The 18469-nt window shown below is 45.8% G+C and overlaps 1 protein-coding gene across 6 annotated transcripts; it reads right to left on the reverse strand.

Moving 5' to 3' along the window:
* Positions 1-268: 268 nt before the first annotated feature.
* LOC310670195 (uncharacterized protein) lies at positions 269-16575 on the reverse strand. Of its 6 annotated transcripts, none has more exons than XM_083425049.1 (8): positions 16095-16573; positions 13939-14889; positions 11884-11989; positions 10560-10642; positions 9498-9624; positions 8331-8438; positions 7068-7268; positions 269-1745 (listed from the first exon to the last, which is right to left on the reverse strand). In XM_083425049.1, the coding sequence occupies exons 2-8, from the start codon at positions 14650-14652 to the stop codon at positions 754-756; spliced, it is 2331 nt and encodes a 776-aa protein (XP_083281175.1). In that variant the 5' UTR covers positions 14653-14889; positions 16095-16573; the 3' UTR covers positions 269-753. The 6 variants fall into 6 exon arrangements, with proteins under 6 accessions (XP_083281175.1, XP_083281174.1, XP_083281173.1 ...); XM_083425048.1 differs by having other exon boundaries at positions 11884-12004; XM_083425047.1 differs by having other exon boundaries at positions 13915-14889.
* Between the last annotated feature and the right edge of the window lie 1894 nt (positions 16576-18469).

Below are 18469 nucleotides of genomic sequence, written 5' to 3' on the forward strand. Positions count from 1 at the left end.
AATATTAAAAACATGATAAAACATCAAACATTAAAAACTTCCCTAAAGAGGGCTGCCTTCAGATGTCTTCTGAAAGTCAGAAAGTTGTTTATTTCCCTGACATCTGTTGGGAGGGTGTTCCACAGGGCAGGCGCCACTACCGAGAAGGCCCTCTGTCTGGTTTCTTATGCCACTTTAAGCCGTCATGGCTTCCCACACAAGCTTTAATCCTTAATGTTCATAGCACAGAGGCAAGCAAGAGACTCGGCCATGATTAAAGGAGACAGCAGACACCCAGTCAGAATTCCTTTTATTATTGTACTCCTTCAGAGCTTTGCAAACACGGATTCTGAAGAAACAGGCCTGCTCACAAAACACCACGCGCTGCATGTGCTTTCTTGTACTGCACAGGCCGCAGATGAAATTTCCACCTGGAGGCTTGGCCTTTCCTTTTATTTACAGCGGTACCTCAGTTTTTGAATGTCTCCGTTGAGAAACATTTCAGTTTTCGCATGCCGTAAACCTGGAAATAAATGCTTCGGTTTTTGAAGACACCTCAGAAGTCAAACATGCCACGCAGCTTCCGTATTGAGTTTTAGGTTTTCACATGTTTCGGAACTCTGTCTTCCGGAACGGATTACGTTCAAAAACTGAGGTACCACCTTATTTGTTTCTCTGTGGCAATGCAACCTGCTTTCAGGGACGGGAGCTTGAGCCCCTGCTTCCCTCCTGACTGTGGAAAATGTGTTGCCGTCTACTGAGCGGAAGAGTCTCTCAGCACCCTTCTTGGAGGCCCTGGTGTTTCGCCAGCGCTGCTCTCTGATCGAAACTCTTCCCACCCTCCGGGTGCGAATAAGGCCTCTGCCCTCTGTGGATTCTCTGGTGCCTGATCAGCTTATCCCTCCGAGAGAAGTTCCTCCCACACTCGGGGCATTTGAACGGCTTCTCCCCCGTGTGGGTTTTCTGGTGGCACATCAGGTGCACCCTCTGCCTGAAGCACTTTCCACACTGAGGGCATTCGTACGGCTTCTCTCCCGTGTGGATCCTCTGATGTCTCAGTAACGGCTCCCGAGAGGTGAACCCTTTCCCACAAGCGGGGCACTCGTGCAATTTCTCTCCCGTGTGAATTTTCTGGTGCTTAGTCAGCGTCTGCCTGTGTCTGAAGAACTTCCCGCACTGCGTACATTGGTATCGCCTCCCCTCTGTCTGAATCCCTTGATCCCGCTTTAACGCCTTTCGGTTCCCCAAGCTTTTCCGATCCTCAGGACATTCGTAGGGATCCGCTTGGGTGCGACTGTTCTGGTACCCGGTCAAACCGTCCCCACGGCGGACGCTTTTCCTGCCCTCAGATTGCTCATGTCGCCTCTCACCTGCAGAGATTCCTGGACGGTTATCCAAGAAACATTTCAGCTGGACGTTTTCTTCCAGCGTAGGACTTTTATAGGCGTTCTCCCTATTAGGGATCATAAGAAGTCCTGATTTGTAGCAGGATTTTCTGACCTGCTTGGAGATTAGCTTTCCCCCCTGGGTCTGCACAGTGCTAACAGCAGGTGGGAGAATTTGCACGACCTCCGTGTATTCATTCTTTTTATTCATCAGCAGCTGCTTCTCCTGATGGTCTTTGGATTCCCATCGGTCCTCAAAGATTTCAGATGCCCCAGGGAAATCCCATCGGGATGTTTCTGCTAACGTCCTATGTGCTTCTGCCAGCAAAGTTTCTCCTAGCTGAAATTTCTCCATCTTGATCCAATGTCTTTTCCCATCACCTAAAGAGAGAAGAAGAGAGGGTTTTTGTCTATGTTCTGGTCACCTCTTGTCAAGAGAATCCTTCTCGCTGCCTCTCCCTGCCTGTTGCATACTCTAATTCAGTGGTTCCCAAAACTCTCCTCCCCTCACCCCACGGACCACTTGAAAAAGGCCAGACTTGTCAGACCACTTAATGTCGCCACTGCAATGTGCTAGATGCTGTACAATGTTTAATTGTATTTCTACTGCTCCTCCTTTTCTTGTGCTTCGCAGCATGACAATTTACTTTCCGTAGAATTCAAATTGCAGCACAACAGAATAAATTTGCTTCCAACCGAAGAAATAAAAAAGCAATAGAAATAAAATTAAAAATCAATTTGGACATTTAATGCAGACATGCCATGAACCGCTTGAAGGAAACTTGGCCACATTTTTGGAACCCATTCTAATTCATCACATCGTTGTTAAGCTCATGCCCCCCACCCCCGTCTCAAAGATCACCCTCTCCGTAAAATAATAAATGTCAGCGTTCCCAGATTCTGCTCTTGGGAAAGATGGATGTTGTCGCTTGTGTTGTTGTTATTTTATACACCGCCCATCTGTCTGGGTTTCCCCAGCCACTCTGGGCGGCTCCCAATTAAATTTTAAAAATATGATAAATACACAAAACATTCATTCAAAACTTCCCAAAACAGTTAAATTAGTTAAGCCAGTCAAGGCAAATGGGTTTATTTCCCCCTCATTTTGCGAAATAAGCTATTATGTATTTTACACAGAGACTCAAACCCTGGGAATTATGGGTTGCATCCAACATTAGCCATACTCATAGTAGACCCATTGAAAATAATGAATGTGCCCATAAATTCCAACAGGTGTACTCTGATCAGAACTTTTTTTCTGAGGTAGGTCAATGAGCATCCAAGAGATTCCAGTAACCTCCCGAAAATGTGTTCCTGAGGTGTCACAGCAACGGCTGCATTCCTGTGTGTTCAGGATCCCGGCCTATTCCTTTGACAGAGGAATTTTGTGTGGAATAGGACTCTTGCAGAATATGCTAGGGGTCAGCAATATACCCTCAAACAGACACAGTTCCTGATCGGGTGATTTCAGCCCTGTCACTGCCCTACATGGAGGTTCTAACATAATCGTTCCCAAACATCCTCATGGACTTGAAAATGGACTTGGCTTAATGTTGTTTCTGCCTCTCATAGCAATTGGAATGTGCGGTGTTAGATGCTGTAGGGCAGAGGTGCCCAAACTTTTTTCAAAGAGAGCCAGATTTGATGAAGTGAACATGCATGAGGGCCAACCAAAGTTGCTGAGTTTTTTTAGGATTTACCCCAGCACATATACTGCCACGGGGGCCGGATTAAATCAACTGGTGGCCCCCGAAACGGTCTTTGGACATGCCTGCAGCATAAGGTTTTTAGATGTGCTTCTATTGCTCCTTTTATTACTTACACATTTTTTTTCATCGCACAGGGTAATTCACATTCCACAGAATTCAAATGGGAACATTGTAAGATACAACATAAGAAATAAAAGACTGAATAAAAATACAGCTGAAAATATTCACACTGACTGCAGACATGCTGCAGACCACCTGAATGAAGCTAGCAGATTCTTGGCAACCCACGAGTCACAGAGTTTGGGATCTCCTTTAGCTCTCCAACTGAAACTTGGGGTTAACTGCTGGCAGTCTGGTACACGGTAGTGGACCAGACAACCAATGGCCTCACTCTGTACAACTCAGTCCCATATCTCAAATTCCCTCTGACCCCTTGGAGAAAACCTACGATAAGGCCAAAGGTTTATTTTTTCTGTTTCTCACAAAAAGTCTGCCTATGCTCTCTCAGATCATCAATTCTTGTTCATGTCACAAAATGATAGAATCATAAAGTTGGAAGGGTCTCCGAAGGTCCTCTAGGGGCAATGCATCCACCCAACCTCTGCTTAAAAACCTCCCGTGAAAGAGAGTCTATGGATTCTTTGATGGAGGAGCTCTGAGCGTCTGAACCCAAAGTTCAGGGACCTGCTACGCTTCTGTTTGTGAGTTCTCCAATGTTTAATCAGCTCAGATTTCCAGGAAACTATTCTCCCCCACTGAAGTCATTTGTGATGTTTCCCTCCCATGTGGATTCTCAAATGTCTCCTCAGATGTTCCTTCCGTACAAAGCTTTTCCCACACACGAGGCAATTGTGAGGTTTCTCTCCCGTATGAGTCTTCCGGTGCCTTGTCAAATCCGATCGCCAAAAGAATTTCCTCCCACACTCCTGACAAACAAAAAGTTTCCTCGCTGTGTGGCACTGCTGATGTTTAAGGAACTTAGTTCTCTCGTGGAAGATTTCCCCGCATCTGGGACACTTGTAAAATATTTCACTGGTACGTTGCCTTCTCTGATCGCCTAGATGCTGCCAGACGATACCCACCGGCATATGACAGTCAGATGAATCTTCCCCAGCATGTTTCATAACAAGTCCTGGTTTGTGCCGGGAGCTTTTATCACACTTGGAGAGCAAAGGACTTTCTTCCCTGGTGCACACTGTGTGTTTTTCACTCCAAGACTCCTCAAGACCTTCTGAGAGGCTACTGGATTCATTCTGAGCTGTCAGTGGCTTCTTCTCCAGTCCACTGTTGAACTCAGATCTTTCCTCGTGGACCTTGGCTGACACATTTCTTTGGTCTATCTGTGGAAGAGACCTAGGTGATTCCTCCAGTTTATTTCCTCCATAGTGAGAACACCCCATCTTGATCCAGTTTCTCTTGCTGTCACCTGAAGAGACAAGAGAGAGGAATTTTGCTGGCCTTCCTTCCATTGTACGGCATAACAGGCTCCGTTAAACATCTCTTCTCCCGCAACCCCTTGGATCTAGAATGTAAGAATAACCTGCTAGATCCAGTCCAGTACCCTGTTCTCACAGTGGCCAACCAGATGCCCCATTGAGAAGTCCTCAAGCAGGCTCTGAGCACAACAGCACAGGACTCTCCCAACTTGTGATTTGCAGCAGCAGCAGCCATTGGGAGGAATGCAGCCTCAGGCAGTGGTGGCAGAACATAGCGCAACATAGTGCTCGAACCCACAACCCTCAGATAATAATAATAATAATTTATTATTTATACCCTGCCCATCTGGCTGGGTTTCCCCAGCCGCTCTGGGCGGCTTCCAACAAAATATTAAAATACAATAGTCCATCAAACATTAAAAGCTTCCCTAAACAGGGCTGCCTTCAGATGTCTTCTAAAAGTCTGGTAGTTGTTGTTCTCTTTGACATCTGGCGGGAGGGCGTTCCACAGGGCGGGTGCCACTACCGAGAAGGCCCTCTGCCTGGTTCCCTGTAACTTGGCCTCTCGTAGCGAGGGAACCGCCAGAAGGCCCTCAGCGCTGGACCTCAGTGTCTGGGTGGAACGATGGGAGTGGAGATGCTCCTTCAGCTATACTTGTCCAAGATTAAGAGTCTCACGCTCTACCAACTGAGCTATCCCTGTCAGCAGCCTTAGGGGAGCCCTGAGATCTGAAGAAGCACAAGACAAACCTTTAGAAGAAACGTAAAAGGGGAAAGGGGAACAGCTCAGTGAGGACTGCCCCAGTGTACACACCACACATTTAATTTTTTAAAATATATATATTTATAAATTTTCACAAATAAAATACAATTAATCAAACATTTTCCAGCATACATTCACTTTAAAAGTCGACTTCCCTCTGACCCCTCCATGTCTTTCTCATTATTATCTTTTGGTGCTGCACATTGCAACTAATCTATATCTTCTTTTCTCAGCTTTATTCTCAAAATAACTTTTACTACTGAACTTACTTCACACCTGCTAGCGTGCTGGCATATTTACAACATTTTAAAAATAATCTGCAAACGTTTTCCATTCCTCCTTGAAAACTGTTCCACTGTGTTCTTTGATTTTAACAGTTCAACTTGCTAATTCTGCACATTCCATCAAATTCAACTGCCACCCCCCTTTCATGGGTACTGCCTCCTCATGCCATTTTGGGGCACCATCGACACACCTGAACCAGGTACAGTGGTACCTCAGGTTACAGACACTTCAGGTTACAGACTCTGCTAACCCAGAAATATTACCTCAGGTTAAGAACTTTGCTTCAGGATGAGAACAGAAATTGTGCTCTGATGGTGCAGCAGCAGCGGGAGGCCCCATTAGCTAAAGTGGTATCTCAGGTTAAGAACAGTTTCAGGTTAAGAACGGACCTCCAGAATGAATTAAGTTCTTAACCTGAGGTACCACTGTATTTTGGCTACATGACCTGGTGCGAAGACCAGAGAGGGAATGGTTGCTTAAAACTTGTTCAGAGAAACTTAAAAGGCGAGTAAGGAGTCTATAAAACAGCACGGAGAAAGGGGACACAGGAAAGTTTTCCTCCATTTCTCAGAACACCAGAACTCGTGGCCACCCAAGGAAGCTGAATGCTGGGAGATTTGGGACGGATTTAAGGAAGTCGTTCTTCACGCAGTTAAACTACGGAACTCCCTCCCACAAGAGGCGACCCCCGAGAGAAGTTCCTCCCACACTCGGGCCACCACTTGGACGGCTTTAAACTATGTTCAGACAAATTCATAGTGGATTAAGCTTTGAACGGCTGCCTGCCACAATGGCTGTGCTTTGCTTCCACAGTTGCTGGAAATCATGGGAGGCGAGATGACTCTTGTTCTGTCTTCAGGTTTCCCACTAGGGCATCTGGTTGGCCACTGTGATAACAGGATACTGGACTAGATGGGCCACTGGCCTGATCCAGACAGCTCTTCCTTTGCAGTTTCTGCAGGCCCACTAGAAACACGTTCACCCATAACTCCGGTGCACTGTCAAGCGCTCTGACATTTGAGAGTCCTCTGATGCCGGAGCAGCTGATCCTTCCGAGCGAAGCTGCTTTTGCAACGGGGGCACCTGTGCGGTCTCTCTCCGGTGTGGGTTCTCCGATGTCTCGTCAGGTTTATCCCCTGAGGAAAGCAGCTCCCGCACTCCAGGCATTTGTGAGGCTTCTCTCCGGTATGAGTTCGCAGGTGGTGCTTCAGATGCGCCCCCCGATAAAACTTCCTTCCGCACTCGGGGCAGTCATAGGATTTTCCCGTTGCTCGGCTGCTCTGTTGTCCAAGAAGGTCCTTTCTCGGATGAGAGCGTTGGTATAATTTGCCCCCTGCATGCCTTCGCTGACGGTCTGGATTCTGCAGGGAGCGATCCACCGTCGCGGGACGTTCGGAACGGTCCTCTCCAGCACGTTTCGCAACATGTCTTGATTTAGAACAGGTCAGTCTACCATACTTTGAGAACGAGAGCGTCTCCTCCCTTGTATCTACAGAGCAATTTCCTCTACCTACAAGACCTTCTGAGATCTTGTTGGATTCAGTCTCAGTTTCTAGAGCCTTCTTCCCCTGCTCCCTGTCGGACTCACATCTTTTCTCGCACAGCTCAGCTGCCATTGGTCCATTCCCTTGGCCCATATCTGGTTGTGGCTCGGGCTCATTTCCTCCATACTGCGAATTCTCCACCTTGAGCTCACTCCGCTTCCCATCACCTACAGAGACAAAAAGAGGACATTTGGGACTTTTTTTCCAGATTCCTGAGACCTCATTGCTTCTGCCTCATATCACCCTCAGAAATTTATATCCTGCCAGGTTATTCCACACCAAATCACCTGATTTCAATACTCGACCGTGCTCTCACGTCTCAGATTTTGTTCAGTTTTTGTGTGTGTACATACCTATGAGACACCCTCAAATTAATTTTTTCAGATTTTTTGGTCCAAAATTGGGCTCAGGAGATTTTATTTATTTATTTCAATTTTCGTGCGATTTAGGCTAATGCAATTTCTGTGTCAGTTTAGAAAAAAACTGTTCCGCTTATTTTTCAACCAATTGGGCTTATTTTGGTATCAAAATAAAGCTAATTTTTGTCTCTTTCGAAATAAGGTATAAAAGCGGTATTAAGTGCCAAAGATTTTGAACAAAATCTGAGACATGAGAGCACAAAGCACCAGATGATTTGGCGTGGAATGACCCTGCCCTGTTTCTCAAACCCACAAATGATAAAGCAATGAAAGCACCTGAAAACATATTTAAAACAATTCCAACACAGAAATAAGACTGGGAAATGATCTCAGCTTAAAAGGTTTGTGGGAAGAAAAAGGTACCAAAAATACCAGAGACCATGCCTGTCTAAGGGCCCACTAAATATTTTTAGTTCCCTTTACCTTGTGGGGCATTTTGGGGGGGGGGGGAGGGTGGGCGTGAGCGAGAAGACAGAGAAAAGGGAGGTTCTGTTGCAAAAGTGCAAGACTTTGTAGGCTTCTTTGGACACAATGCATGGTAGTTAAACTAGATTTAAATCTTAAGTGGAAAGGAGCTCATTGACATTTCCAGAAGTTTTCTGGACTTTCAGGAAAATAAGAGAATGCACGAGGAGTCAGTCCTGTTCTGCATAATTTTTTTGGTTCATCCGCTAGTCATCAGAAATGCTGATGAACCTGTGTACAATGACCGTTGGGGAGAGGGAAAAAAGAAAGAAAAAAGAGTGGCCTTCAGCTCTGCATGGCAACCCCAGTGTCCTTCTCCAAGGTCAAACACTGCCAACCCCTTACCCATAGCTTGGTCCGAGGGTCGTTCACATTGCACCGAAAACTGGTGGAACATCTCATCCTCCTTTTTGGGGTGGGAGGGGAAATCAGGTTTGGGCGCCAAAAATCCCTCTTGAGTGGAAAAGAGGAACAGAGAGAGAATGATGTCTAGCTCAATTCAAAACCCAATAACCATGCTTTTCAAAGCTCCCGCAGCCAATCAGAAGCCGTGCCTTGGTTTTCGAACAGTTTCGGGAGTCGAACCGACTCCTGGAACGGATTAACCAAGGTACCACTGAATAAATAAAAAACTCACATCAACTTTATATTACAGAAGAATACATGTTAATTAAATAATAATAGTGTGGAAATGCTCTTTTTTGGAAAGGCACGCATCAGACAAAATTAAGTTTCTTCAGAAGCTTCACCTTTTGCTATGTGCTTTCAATTCTATCCACTTTAAGCTGAACAAAGCTGCATTTTGGTTTCTCAACGTTTTAGAAGTCGAACGGACTGATTCCGTTTGACTTCCAAGGTATGACTATACAATGAAAGGAGCCAACTAATCTAGAAAAGAAAGAAAGCAAAGAAAGAAAGAAGGAAAAGAAACAGAAACTACAAGATCCTCCCTCATCAATAAAGCTTAACAGAGAAAGGTGTGCCCTCTCAGCTGTCACCTGGGCTCATGTTTCTCTTCTCAAAGCTGGTGATATCTCCCCTTGCCCATCTCCTTGGAGTCTCCTTGTTTGGAGGTCTTTAAGCAGAGGCTTGACAACCATATGTCAGGAGTGCTCTGATGGTGTTTCCTGCTTGGCAGGGGGTTGGACTCGATGACCCTTGTGGTCTATTCCAACTCTATGATTCTATGATTCTATCTCTCACACGGGGTCCTCAAACTGTCATTCCCCTTCATCTGTGTACAGTTCTTACCAAAGTACAACGAGAGAGAGTAATTATATAAGAATAATAAAAAACTATCCAGGGAGATAATAGTTAAGAGAGAGAAAATGGAAAGAAATGGATTAAAGGAACTCCATCTGTCAGTTGTGTATGCAATATTTATTCAAAGGAGTCAAATACTCAATCTAGTTATTCAATTATTCCGCCCTCCTTCTATAGACTCCAAAGAGGGCAATCGGTTATGCCAGCATCCACAGCAGCTCCTGGGGCCTGAGAATGACAAAGCCTTACCCAAGGATTCGGTGCTCCCATCTTCCTCCTGCAGGACTTGCCAGAACATCGTCTGTTGGCCTGGCTGGATCAGAGTCGGCTCCACTAGGTGCAAGGAGACACCTGCCTCCTTGAGGTTTACCAGCCCCTGGAAAAACGTGAAAGGAACCACCAACTGATTTGCCCAGTCAGGTCTCGTTGCACAATAAATAGCATTCAGAGCCATTGATTGCACATGGAATAACTTCCATGAGCACAACGAAACTTCACCTCCTCCTCCTCCTCCAAATCGGCTCCAGAGACCTGGAGGAAATTGGGAGAGGCATGCAGGGGGAGGACATATTGTTGCGCTCATGAAAGTTGATCCCTGCACGCAGCTAACTTAGGTGGATTCCACCGTCTTTGATCCACTTGTAAAGCATAAGGGAGGGGGGAAACCACTTTTCTTGCACTCTTTACAGTGCTATTCAAGACCCACTGCCCAATATGCAGGTAAATGTGGGCAGGGTTCCAGCCTTACAGGCCAATCTACTACAGTGCAACCTCGGAAGCCAAATGCCTTTGAACTCGAAAGTTTCAGCTCCTGAACGATTGAAACCCGAATGTCTGGTGTGGCTTCCAACTGGCTGCAGGATGCTCCAGAAGCCGCACCTTGATTTCCGAGCTGTTCCGGGAGTCAAACAGACTCCCGGAATGTATTAAATTCGAAAACCAAGGTACGACTGTATAAACAATGAGGACTAGGAACAGAAGTAACTCCAGTGCACATGTGCACTAGAAAAATGATTTCGCTTTTTGGCCAACTTGTTTTTAACTTCTGACCTTCATCAAATACTTTAACGTACATTTTACATTTTATGCGAACTGCTTATAGGGTTTTTTAAAATGATTTGTCAGTACCCAAAGTCTGTTAAATAAAGGCTCCCTCCCTCTAAATGAGCAGAAAAAAAGAACCAACAGTTTACCAGGACAGGTATTAGAAAACCAGGAAAGAGGACTCATCGCAGCATCCACTGTTAGCCTAGCTCCTCTATAGTCTTAACACACCACACAGAAAAGCTGACCCACCCGGACTTCTCGTACCTCATTCAGACCTGAGTCAGCCATCCTTTGTCCTTCCGCAGGAGACAAGGAACTAGAGTGACCTGAGCACTTGATTCCACTGCCTGCAAAGGGCGAGGGAAAATTTAGAAATGGGGAGCAAGTTATTCCCATCACCTTTAGGGTGTCTGGGTACGGCAGAGTAAGTTTCCTGTTCTGTTAAGAGTTGCATAAAGGAGAGAAGGGGCAGGTTTTCATGGAGTGACAGGGAAAGTCACCAATTCCCCTTTTGGTACAGCTGCCAAAAAATTGCACAGACAGCGCCTTGCTTTTGCTCACCTGGAGCAAGATTTCTGCTGTTAAGAGATTAATAATAATAATAAGCCAGATTTAGTATTATTATTCATGGATGGCTGCCTATGAAGGATCTCGAAGTCATTTCACAATACTGCACAAAAATAGACTAATAATAATAATAATAATAATAATAATAATTTATTATTTATACCCCACCCATCTGGCTGGGCCTCCCCAGTCACTCTGGGCGGCTTCCATAGAAACCAAAAATACAGTAAAATATCACACGTTAAAAACTTCCCTGAACAGGGCTGCCTTAAGATGTCTTCTGAATGCCAGGCAGTTGTTTATCGCTTTGACATCTGCTGGAAGGGCGTTCCACAGGGCGGGCGCCACTACCGAGAAGGCCCTCTGCCTGGTTCCCTGTAGCTTTGCTTCTCGCAATGAGGGAACCGCCAGAAGGCCCTCGGCGCTGGACCTCAGCGTCCAGGCATAGATATATTGTGCTTGGGCTATCGCTCTCTCATGCACACGTATTTATAAAGTTAAAAAGATTGCTGCCTATGAATAATTGCATATCCAAAAACAATTAAAAACCCTTACATATATAAAAGTGGATTTCAAATCCAACACAGGCACAGACTGGGATGATGATGTTGATGATGACAATGATAATAAGAATAATGATAATAATAGCTTTCTTGTTTATATCTGGCCCATCTGGCTGGGTTGCCCCAGCCACTCTGGGTGGCTTCCAACACATAAAAAACACAATAAAACATCAAACATTAAAAATTTCTGATTGCAAGTATTCAGCAAGAAACTGAAAGGGGAAAAAAGAGAGTAAAGAATCAGCTTTCTAAACCCCTCACATGTGGGTGGGATTTATTCATTTCTATGAAATAAAAGCTTGACTTAGAAGACCTGGGCAGCCATTCTGATTCCCCAAAACAAAAGATGAACACACCATAGTTCCTTCCTTCTGAGAGACTGAGGCAGCCCAAATCTCATCCCTCTCATAATCCATGAAACTAGAACGACGCGAAACACTAATTCGGTGACTTCTTACCCAGCAACCTGATCTCCCCATCGCTTTCCTGCTTCCCTTCGTAGCAGACCTGCCCCTCGGCGGCATCTGAGGGCTCCTCAACTGCATCCAGAGAACCCAAACACACCTCTTGCAGCGGCCCCTGAAACAGGCACAGAAAACCCCTCTCAGAACAGAGGCACAGGAATGATAAGGGCTCTGCACTCCTAAACCTCCTTCCCCTTCGAGTATTAATTCAAGGAGCTATTCGGACCAAATAAAGCTTACCTATCAAAAGTCCTGCTGGATCAAACCAAAGCTCCGTCTAGTCCAGCATTCTGTTCCCACAGTGGCCAACCAGATGCCTATAGGAATCGGGCAAGCAGGATCCAAAAGCAAAATTTGTCCTGGTGGCTGCCAATTCAAGGTCAGACCATAATTCTGCTTGAAATTTGGATTTCTTAGCAGTAATTGTGTTTTATGATTTCACCTGCGTGACATCTGGTGGGAGGGCGTTCCACAGGGCGGGTGCCACTACCGAGAAGGCTCTCTGCCTGGTTCCCTGTAACTTGGCTTCTCGCAGAAAGGGAACCACCAGAAGGCCCTAGGCACTGGACCTCAGTGTCCAGGCAGAATGATTGGGGGTGGAGACGCTCCTTCAGATATACTGGACCGAGGCCTTAGGGTCCCTTCCAACTCTACAATTCTATGATACTACACTTCTGTGCTGCTATGGTCTAAGGAATAGCGCAATGAAAGTTATTCTATTCTACTGAAAAAACTTATTACAATTTGTAAGAAATTAATCCACCTTTTCATTTAGTTTGACATTCATTTCAACCATCCCCTGTGTCAGTAGCAATAATACCAGTCATAAAATGTGAACAAAAATTAAAATGTCAACTGACTATCTAAACACAAGGCTTTTTGGCGTTTAACAGGAATATTTTATAATGGTAATGGAGCAGTTGTGAACATTTCATATGGCTGCATGTATGAAACTTCTTGCCAACTGAAGAACCATACGAGCATCTTACAAAAAGCATTTAGAGATGCCCCGATAATGTTCAACAGATCGTATCAAGCTAAGAATGTTCTCAGCTTTGGCTATGCTGTGGGAAAACATCCAAATGTATACATTTAAGATGTATGTGCAGAAAAATAATGTGTCAAAAAGCTATTGGGGATGGAGGGATTTTGTAAAAATAAGCCAAGAGGCCTTTTAAATTATGAGACCATCTTCCAACTGCCTTGCCCCACCCTCCAGTCTCTGCTTTTCAATTTTTATTGTATTCTTTTATGCACTGTGACTTGCTGAAGTACTTTTTATTGATGATAGTTTAGAAAACATTTATTATACCTGTTAATAATAATAATAATAATTTATTATTTATACCCCGCCCATCTGGCTGGGTTTCCCCAGCCACTTAAGAGTGGATTGCTGTTTAATTTTTATATGCTGATATTTAATATTATTCTATACTGTTCCAATGGATTGTTGAATATTACTTTATTTGATATAAGTTGCTTATTTTAAAGTTATGTTTTATTATCACATTTTTGTATTGGATTAGATGCTTATAAAGGGTACATTCTTTGTTTCTCCAGCTTGTAAACTGCCTTGGGTATTGTAAAACAGAAAGATGGTATACAAATTAAAAGTGAAATGAAATGAAGAAAAGAGAGAAGGAATTTGTTGACGAGGCCTGTATGACCCCACTGAAGCCAGAAAGGTCACTTTCCTGTGTCTGGTAAAAAGTGTTGCCTGGGAAACCAAAAGCTTCCATTTTTAAGGCTGCATATGACCTAGAGATGCATGCTTTTTGCTGAGATACATAACTTGGTAACTTCTAAAAGTTAACCTGATGCTTTAGAATTCTTAATTCCCTCAGTGCTAATAACCAATAAAGGCTATTGCTTAGCTCAACAAGCTTAGTGTGGTTAACTGAAGAAAATTCACCACAGCTCCCTGCTAAAAATCCCACCCATTGCTAACTGAACAACTGCAGATGACGCCAATAATCCAGGTAACCGCCTGTTGCTTGAGAGGGACTCCAGGGATGAAAACCTCACCTGCCATTTGTCTGTTTTGCCCACCTGCTGGCTGGCCATCAGGAACTCCTCCGCCAGGGCCACCGCCTGCCCACACGACTCCGGTCCTCCTGCTCGGATCCAGCTCTGCAGCTCTGGAGGGAGACTGGCCAGGAACTGCTCCAGGACCAGCAGCTCCAGGATCTGCTCCTTGCTGCGTCTCTCCGGCTTCAGCCACCGGTGGCAGAGATCCTGCAGCTGCAGGTGGATCCTCCGGGGGTCCTCCACCTGCTGGCAGCAGAACTGCCGGAAGTGTTGGCGCTCGGCCTCCATCCTCAGGGCGACCCCTCGCAAGATGGCCACCTTCACCTTCCCATAATCCTCTCTGTCTCCGGCTTCCAGGCTCTGGAAGGCCTCGTCTGCTTCCCCGCTCAGCGCAGGCAGGAGCCGGGCCGCCCACTCTCCTCTGGGCCAGCGGCAGGCTTTGGCCACTTGCTCAAAGGAGGCCAGGAAGGCCTGGGCGTCTTCCCAGGGGGCAGACTCGGGCGTCTCTGGGGGGCTTCCCCCTTCTGGGTGAAGGGGCTGCAGCGTCTTCAGGAACTGCTGCCACTGGGCTTCCCATCGCTCTTGCCTCCCCTTGCCGGGTCCCCCTTTGCAGTCTTCAGACGCTCCATATCCTGGTCGCTCGATCGTAATTCCAGGCTGGAGCACCCTGCTTGCTTTTCCTGCTGGGTCTGGTCCGAGTTCCAGTTCCGGACCTGTAGATTTTTGCTTCTTCATCGCTTCCAAAGTTCACTGGGCCAATCTAGAAGCCGGTTGATTGACAGGAAAACTATCTTTGCTCTCAATCCCTGAAAGTCTGGCCAGAAACACAAAAGAAGGAACAGCTAATTTCTTGGTTGATCTTCTAGTCCTTTAAAGGATTGGATTGTGGTCAATGGGGTTCAACCGTCATATACACCACCTGCCCTTGACCATTCCCTGGCAGTGATGCTCAGTGGTTAGGCGATAGTCGTCCTGAGTGAGAAACAATGGAATTAGTTTATTAGCGAACAACAGCCCCAAGGACAAAAGGAATATATTTTTGTATATAACCGCAGCCGCAAAAATACTTATGGCAAAATATTGGAAAACAGAAAAAGTACCACAAATGACAGAATGGCAAGTTAAGATTTGTTATTATTAGTTCTTATTGGTAGAAGGCAATGTTAATTTACGCTTCTTCGTTTTGCTGTCTGTATAATTTTCTTAAGTCAATAAAATAAAAATAATAGTTCAGCATCTTTAAGTATTTCATTAATTCATTAATTTCCTTGATTGCATTATTTTCTTTATTGAATTTATACACTGCCTTTCATCAAACAATCTCAGGGTGGTTACACAAGATAAAAACACAAGGTAAAATTGCAAATAAATACTTAAAACAGAAACAACAAAGCCATAATACACACACAAACACATTTGAAAGGCTGTAGAGTATTAATCAGCCAAAGGCCTGGTTGAAAAAGAATGTTTTTGCCTGGCACCTAAAGATATACAAGGCAGGTCCCAGGCTAACCTCCCTGAGGAGAGCATTCCACAAATGGGGAGCCACCACAGAAAAGGCCCTGTTCTCATGTTGCCACCCTCACATGGAAGAGGCACACATTTATAGCCCACTTTCATTTCCAAGGAACTGAAGCCCATGGCTCTCCACTTCCTCATTTAATCGCCACAACAGCCTTGCAAGGTAGGTTAGGCGGAGAGGCAGTGACTGGCATGAGGCCACCCAGTGAAAGCTTCGCAGCCAAGTGGGGACATGAACCCTGTCCTCCCATATAAGGTAAGTACGATATGAATAAACAGTGTTTCGTATGCTCAAGCCCCCAGGGTTTGAAGCCTGGCATCTCCAAGTGAGGCTGGGGCTGCCGGCCAGTGCAGACAGTCTTGGGCTGCATGAACCACTGGTCTGGCTTGGAATAAGCTTCCTATGTCAGTAGGATATAAATAAACAACATTTTGCATGCAGGTACGATCCAGGTGAGGCTGGGACCGTCCGTCCCCCCGCCTGAAACCCTGGCGAGCCGCTGCCGCTGCCAGCCTGTGCAAGACAGTATTGGGCTGCAGGCAAGCGCTAATGCAGGCGGCTCTTCCAGCTCCCGACGGGACTTCCCTCTCGCAGGGCTGCAGGGCTTCGAGAGAAGCTGCCACAGCGACAAAGCCGGAGCGATCCCGGTTCCTACCGCGATCGATGGCGATCCTGGTTCCTACCGGCGCTACTCCCCGCTCGCTCCGTTTCGGCGCCCGCGAACTACAGTTCCCTGGCGCCGCCCCCGGCTGGAAGCTGGGCGTCGGAGGCTGCAGGCGGTCTCTGCCGCCTCCGCCTCCTCCTCTTGCTCGGTGGTTTAATGGCGGAGTCGCAAGAGGCAAAACCCGGAGGATTCACACGATCGCCCCCTTCTGAACGCCGGGATGCGTGCAACTCTCCCACGCCAGCTCCGCCCCGAAGCACGCGAGGGAGAGGATTGCGCCTTAAGAGGGACAGAGAGGAGGCGAGGCTGGGATCCGCCGGTGCGGCATCGTTCTCCGCAGGGATCTGGGTCCCCTCGCCCGCTAGCCTCCCGGACGGAGCCTTTTTTTGCAGCCATTCGGAGGGAGCCGAGCAGCCGAGAGAGTTGCAGCAGCCTCTTCGCCGTTTCTGGTGGGAAACGTCTAGTTGGAGGGGGATCCAAGAGTCGTCTAGTCTAACCTCACGCAATTCTGGAATCTCAACGAAAGCAAGGCCATGCAACCACCCGAGGGAGCCCGTTCCACTGCTGAGCAGCTCTGTATTTTATTTGTTTTATGATTTTCAGTTAAATACATTTCAGTAGTTTTACAACAACAACAATTAATATGGGCGGCTTCTAACAAAATATTAAAATACAATACTCTGTTAAACATTAAAAGCTTCCCGGTTTTTTGGGTGTGTGTTTTTTGCTGTTTTAATTTAACTCATTCCTTTATCCAGCTACTTTAAATACAGGTAAAAGGTAAAGGTACTTTAAATATATACTCCTATGAAACTGCAGGTTATTACAATAATCCTGCTCATTTCCTTATCTGTTTACAGTTTATTTGTAAATATTCAATTTCCATTCTTTTATAAAAAGTTTGTTATCTTGATTACTTTCCCCCCCGCCATTTCTGCATACTCCACCAGTTTTTGTATCCATACTTATAGATGTTCTTCACGATCCAATCTCGTGTTCAGCCTCAACTGATTCATTGTGACCTGGATTCCCACTTGCACCCGTGGAGGTTGTAGGTCACTGGAAAACAATGGGATTCTGCATGAAAGGCTGGCTAGATAAAATAAGAGGCATGGCATTGTTAGAAAGAGTTGGCTTACAAGAGTTGTATTGTTAGAATTGCCAATACAAGCTCGATATAATATGGTGACCCTTTATATTTTGTGCAAATAAGGGTGAGAAATAATTACAGCCTCCAGTGAGGCAAGTCATGTCACGGAGGGCTGCAATCAAAAGACTTAGGTTGCTCTGCTTTGAAATACTGTGTCTCAACATTGTTGTATGCATTACTCTAATGTACTTTGTCAATTTTGGTAACTTTTTCATATCTGGTTTTTATACTATCTCAATAAAAATTAATTTGCAAAAAGACAGTTGAGAGCTAACTCATACCGGAGAGAAGAGGCATGAGAAACCATATGAACGTTCTTGGTTTGCAAAAAAATTATGTGACAAAGTAAATTTGAACAGACATCCAAGAACTCACAGTGGAGAGAGATGATCTGATATTCTCAGTGTGGTAAATAACTTCAGTGAGAGAGGAGAGTGGAAGAAACGAGGGAGTTCATACTGACCATATAAATGTTCTTGGTGTGCAGCAAGTTTCAGTTGGAGTAATTGAGTTACCCATCCTGGAGAGAGATCGTTCAAATGGCCTGAGAAACGTTTCTTGACAAGATAGATTGATTGGACATCAAGAAACCCATGGGAAAGAGACCTTATGAATGCTCCTGAGTGTGGGAGGAATTTTGTTTGGAGCAGGGTTTCCTAAACTTGGATCTCCAGCTGGTTTTGGACTTGCATCATCCCATGCTAGCAGGACCAGTGATTATGGAGGATGGGAACTGTAGTCCAAAAACAGCTGAGACCCAAGTTTGCAAAACCCTGGTTTGGACAGATAAAATGAATCTACAAACCACACAATATATAGACCTCCTGAGCTTCTGGATTGGATGTGGGCATTCGGTTGGCACCCCTAAGTTCCTGACCTCTATTTTTACGTCTAGTGTATTAAATTCTACCCAAAGCAGTTATGGCTAATGTCACCTTGTTAGTGGCAAATGGACTGATGTCGGCTATAGTCCAATGAACGCTAACTGAAAGGTAAAACACTGCTTCACCTTAACAGGACTAATGGCTCAGTTGGTTAGACTCTAGAGCAGGGGTCTGCAACCCGCGGCTCCGGAGCCGCATGTGGCTCTTTTACACCTTTGTCGCGGCTCTGGGGCGGATACTAGTGAGGGGAGGAGGCGCATTGTGCGCCCCGACACTCCCCACTGTGGCGGGCGCTGTACTGGCTGTGACGTCGCATGGGGGCAGTGCGTGCG

This window comes from Podarcis tiliguerta (assembly GCF_965153285.1).
Source record: "Podarcis tiliguerta genome assembly, chromosome: 2".
Taxonomy (NCBI): domain Eukaryota; kingdom Metazoa; phylum Chordata; class Lepidosauria; order Squamata; family Lacertidae; genus Podarcis; species Podarcis tiliguerta.

Coding starts and splice junctions, on each gene's coding strand:
- LOC310670195 (XM_083425046.1), bottom strand. CDS start 14,652: ATGAAGAAGCAAAAATCTACAGGTCCGGAACTGGAACTCGGACCAGAC. Junction 10,643..11,883: donor TGGGGAGATCAGGTTGCTGG/GTAAGAAGTCAC, acceptor CGCCCTTTGCAG/GCAGTGGAATCAAGTGCTCA. Junction 1,746..7,067: donor GATCTCAGAAGGTCTTGTAG/GTAGAGGAAATT, acceptor TTCTCTCTTTAG/GTGATGGGAAAAGACATTGG.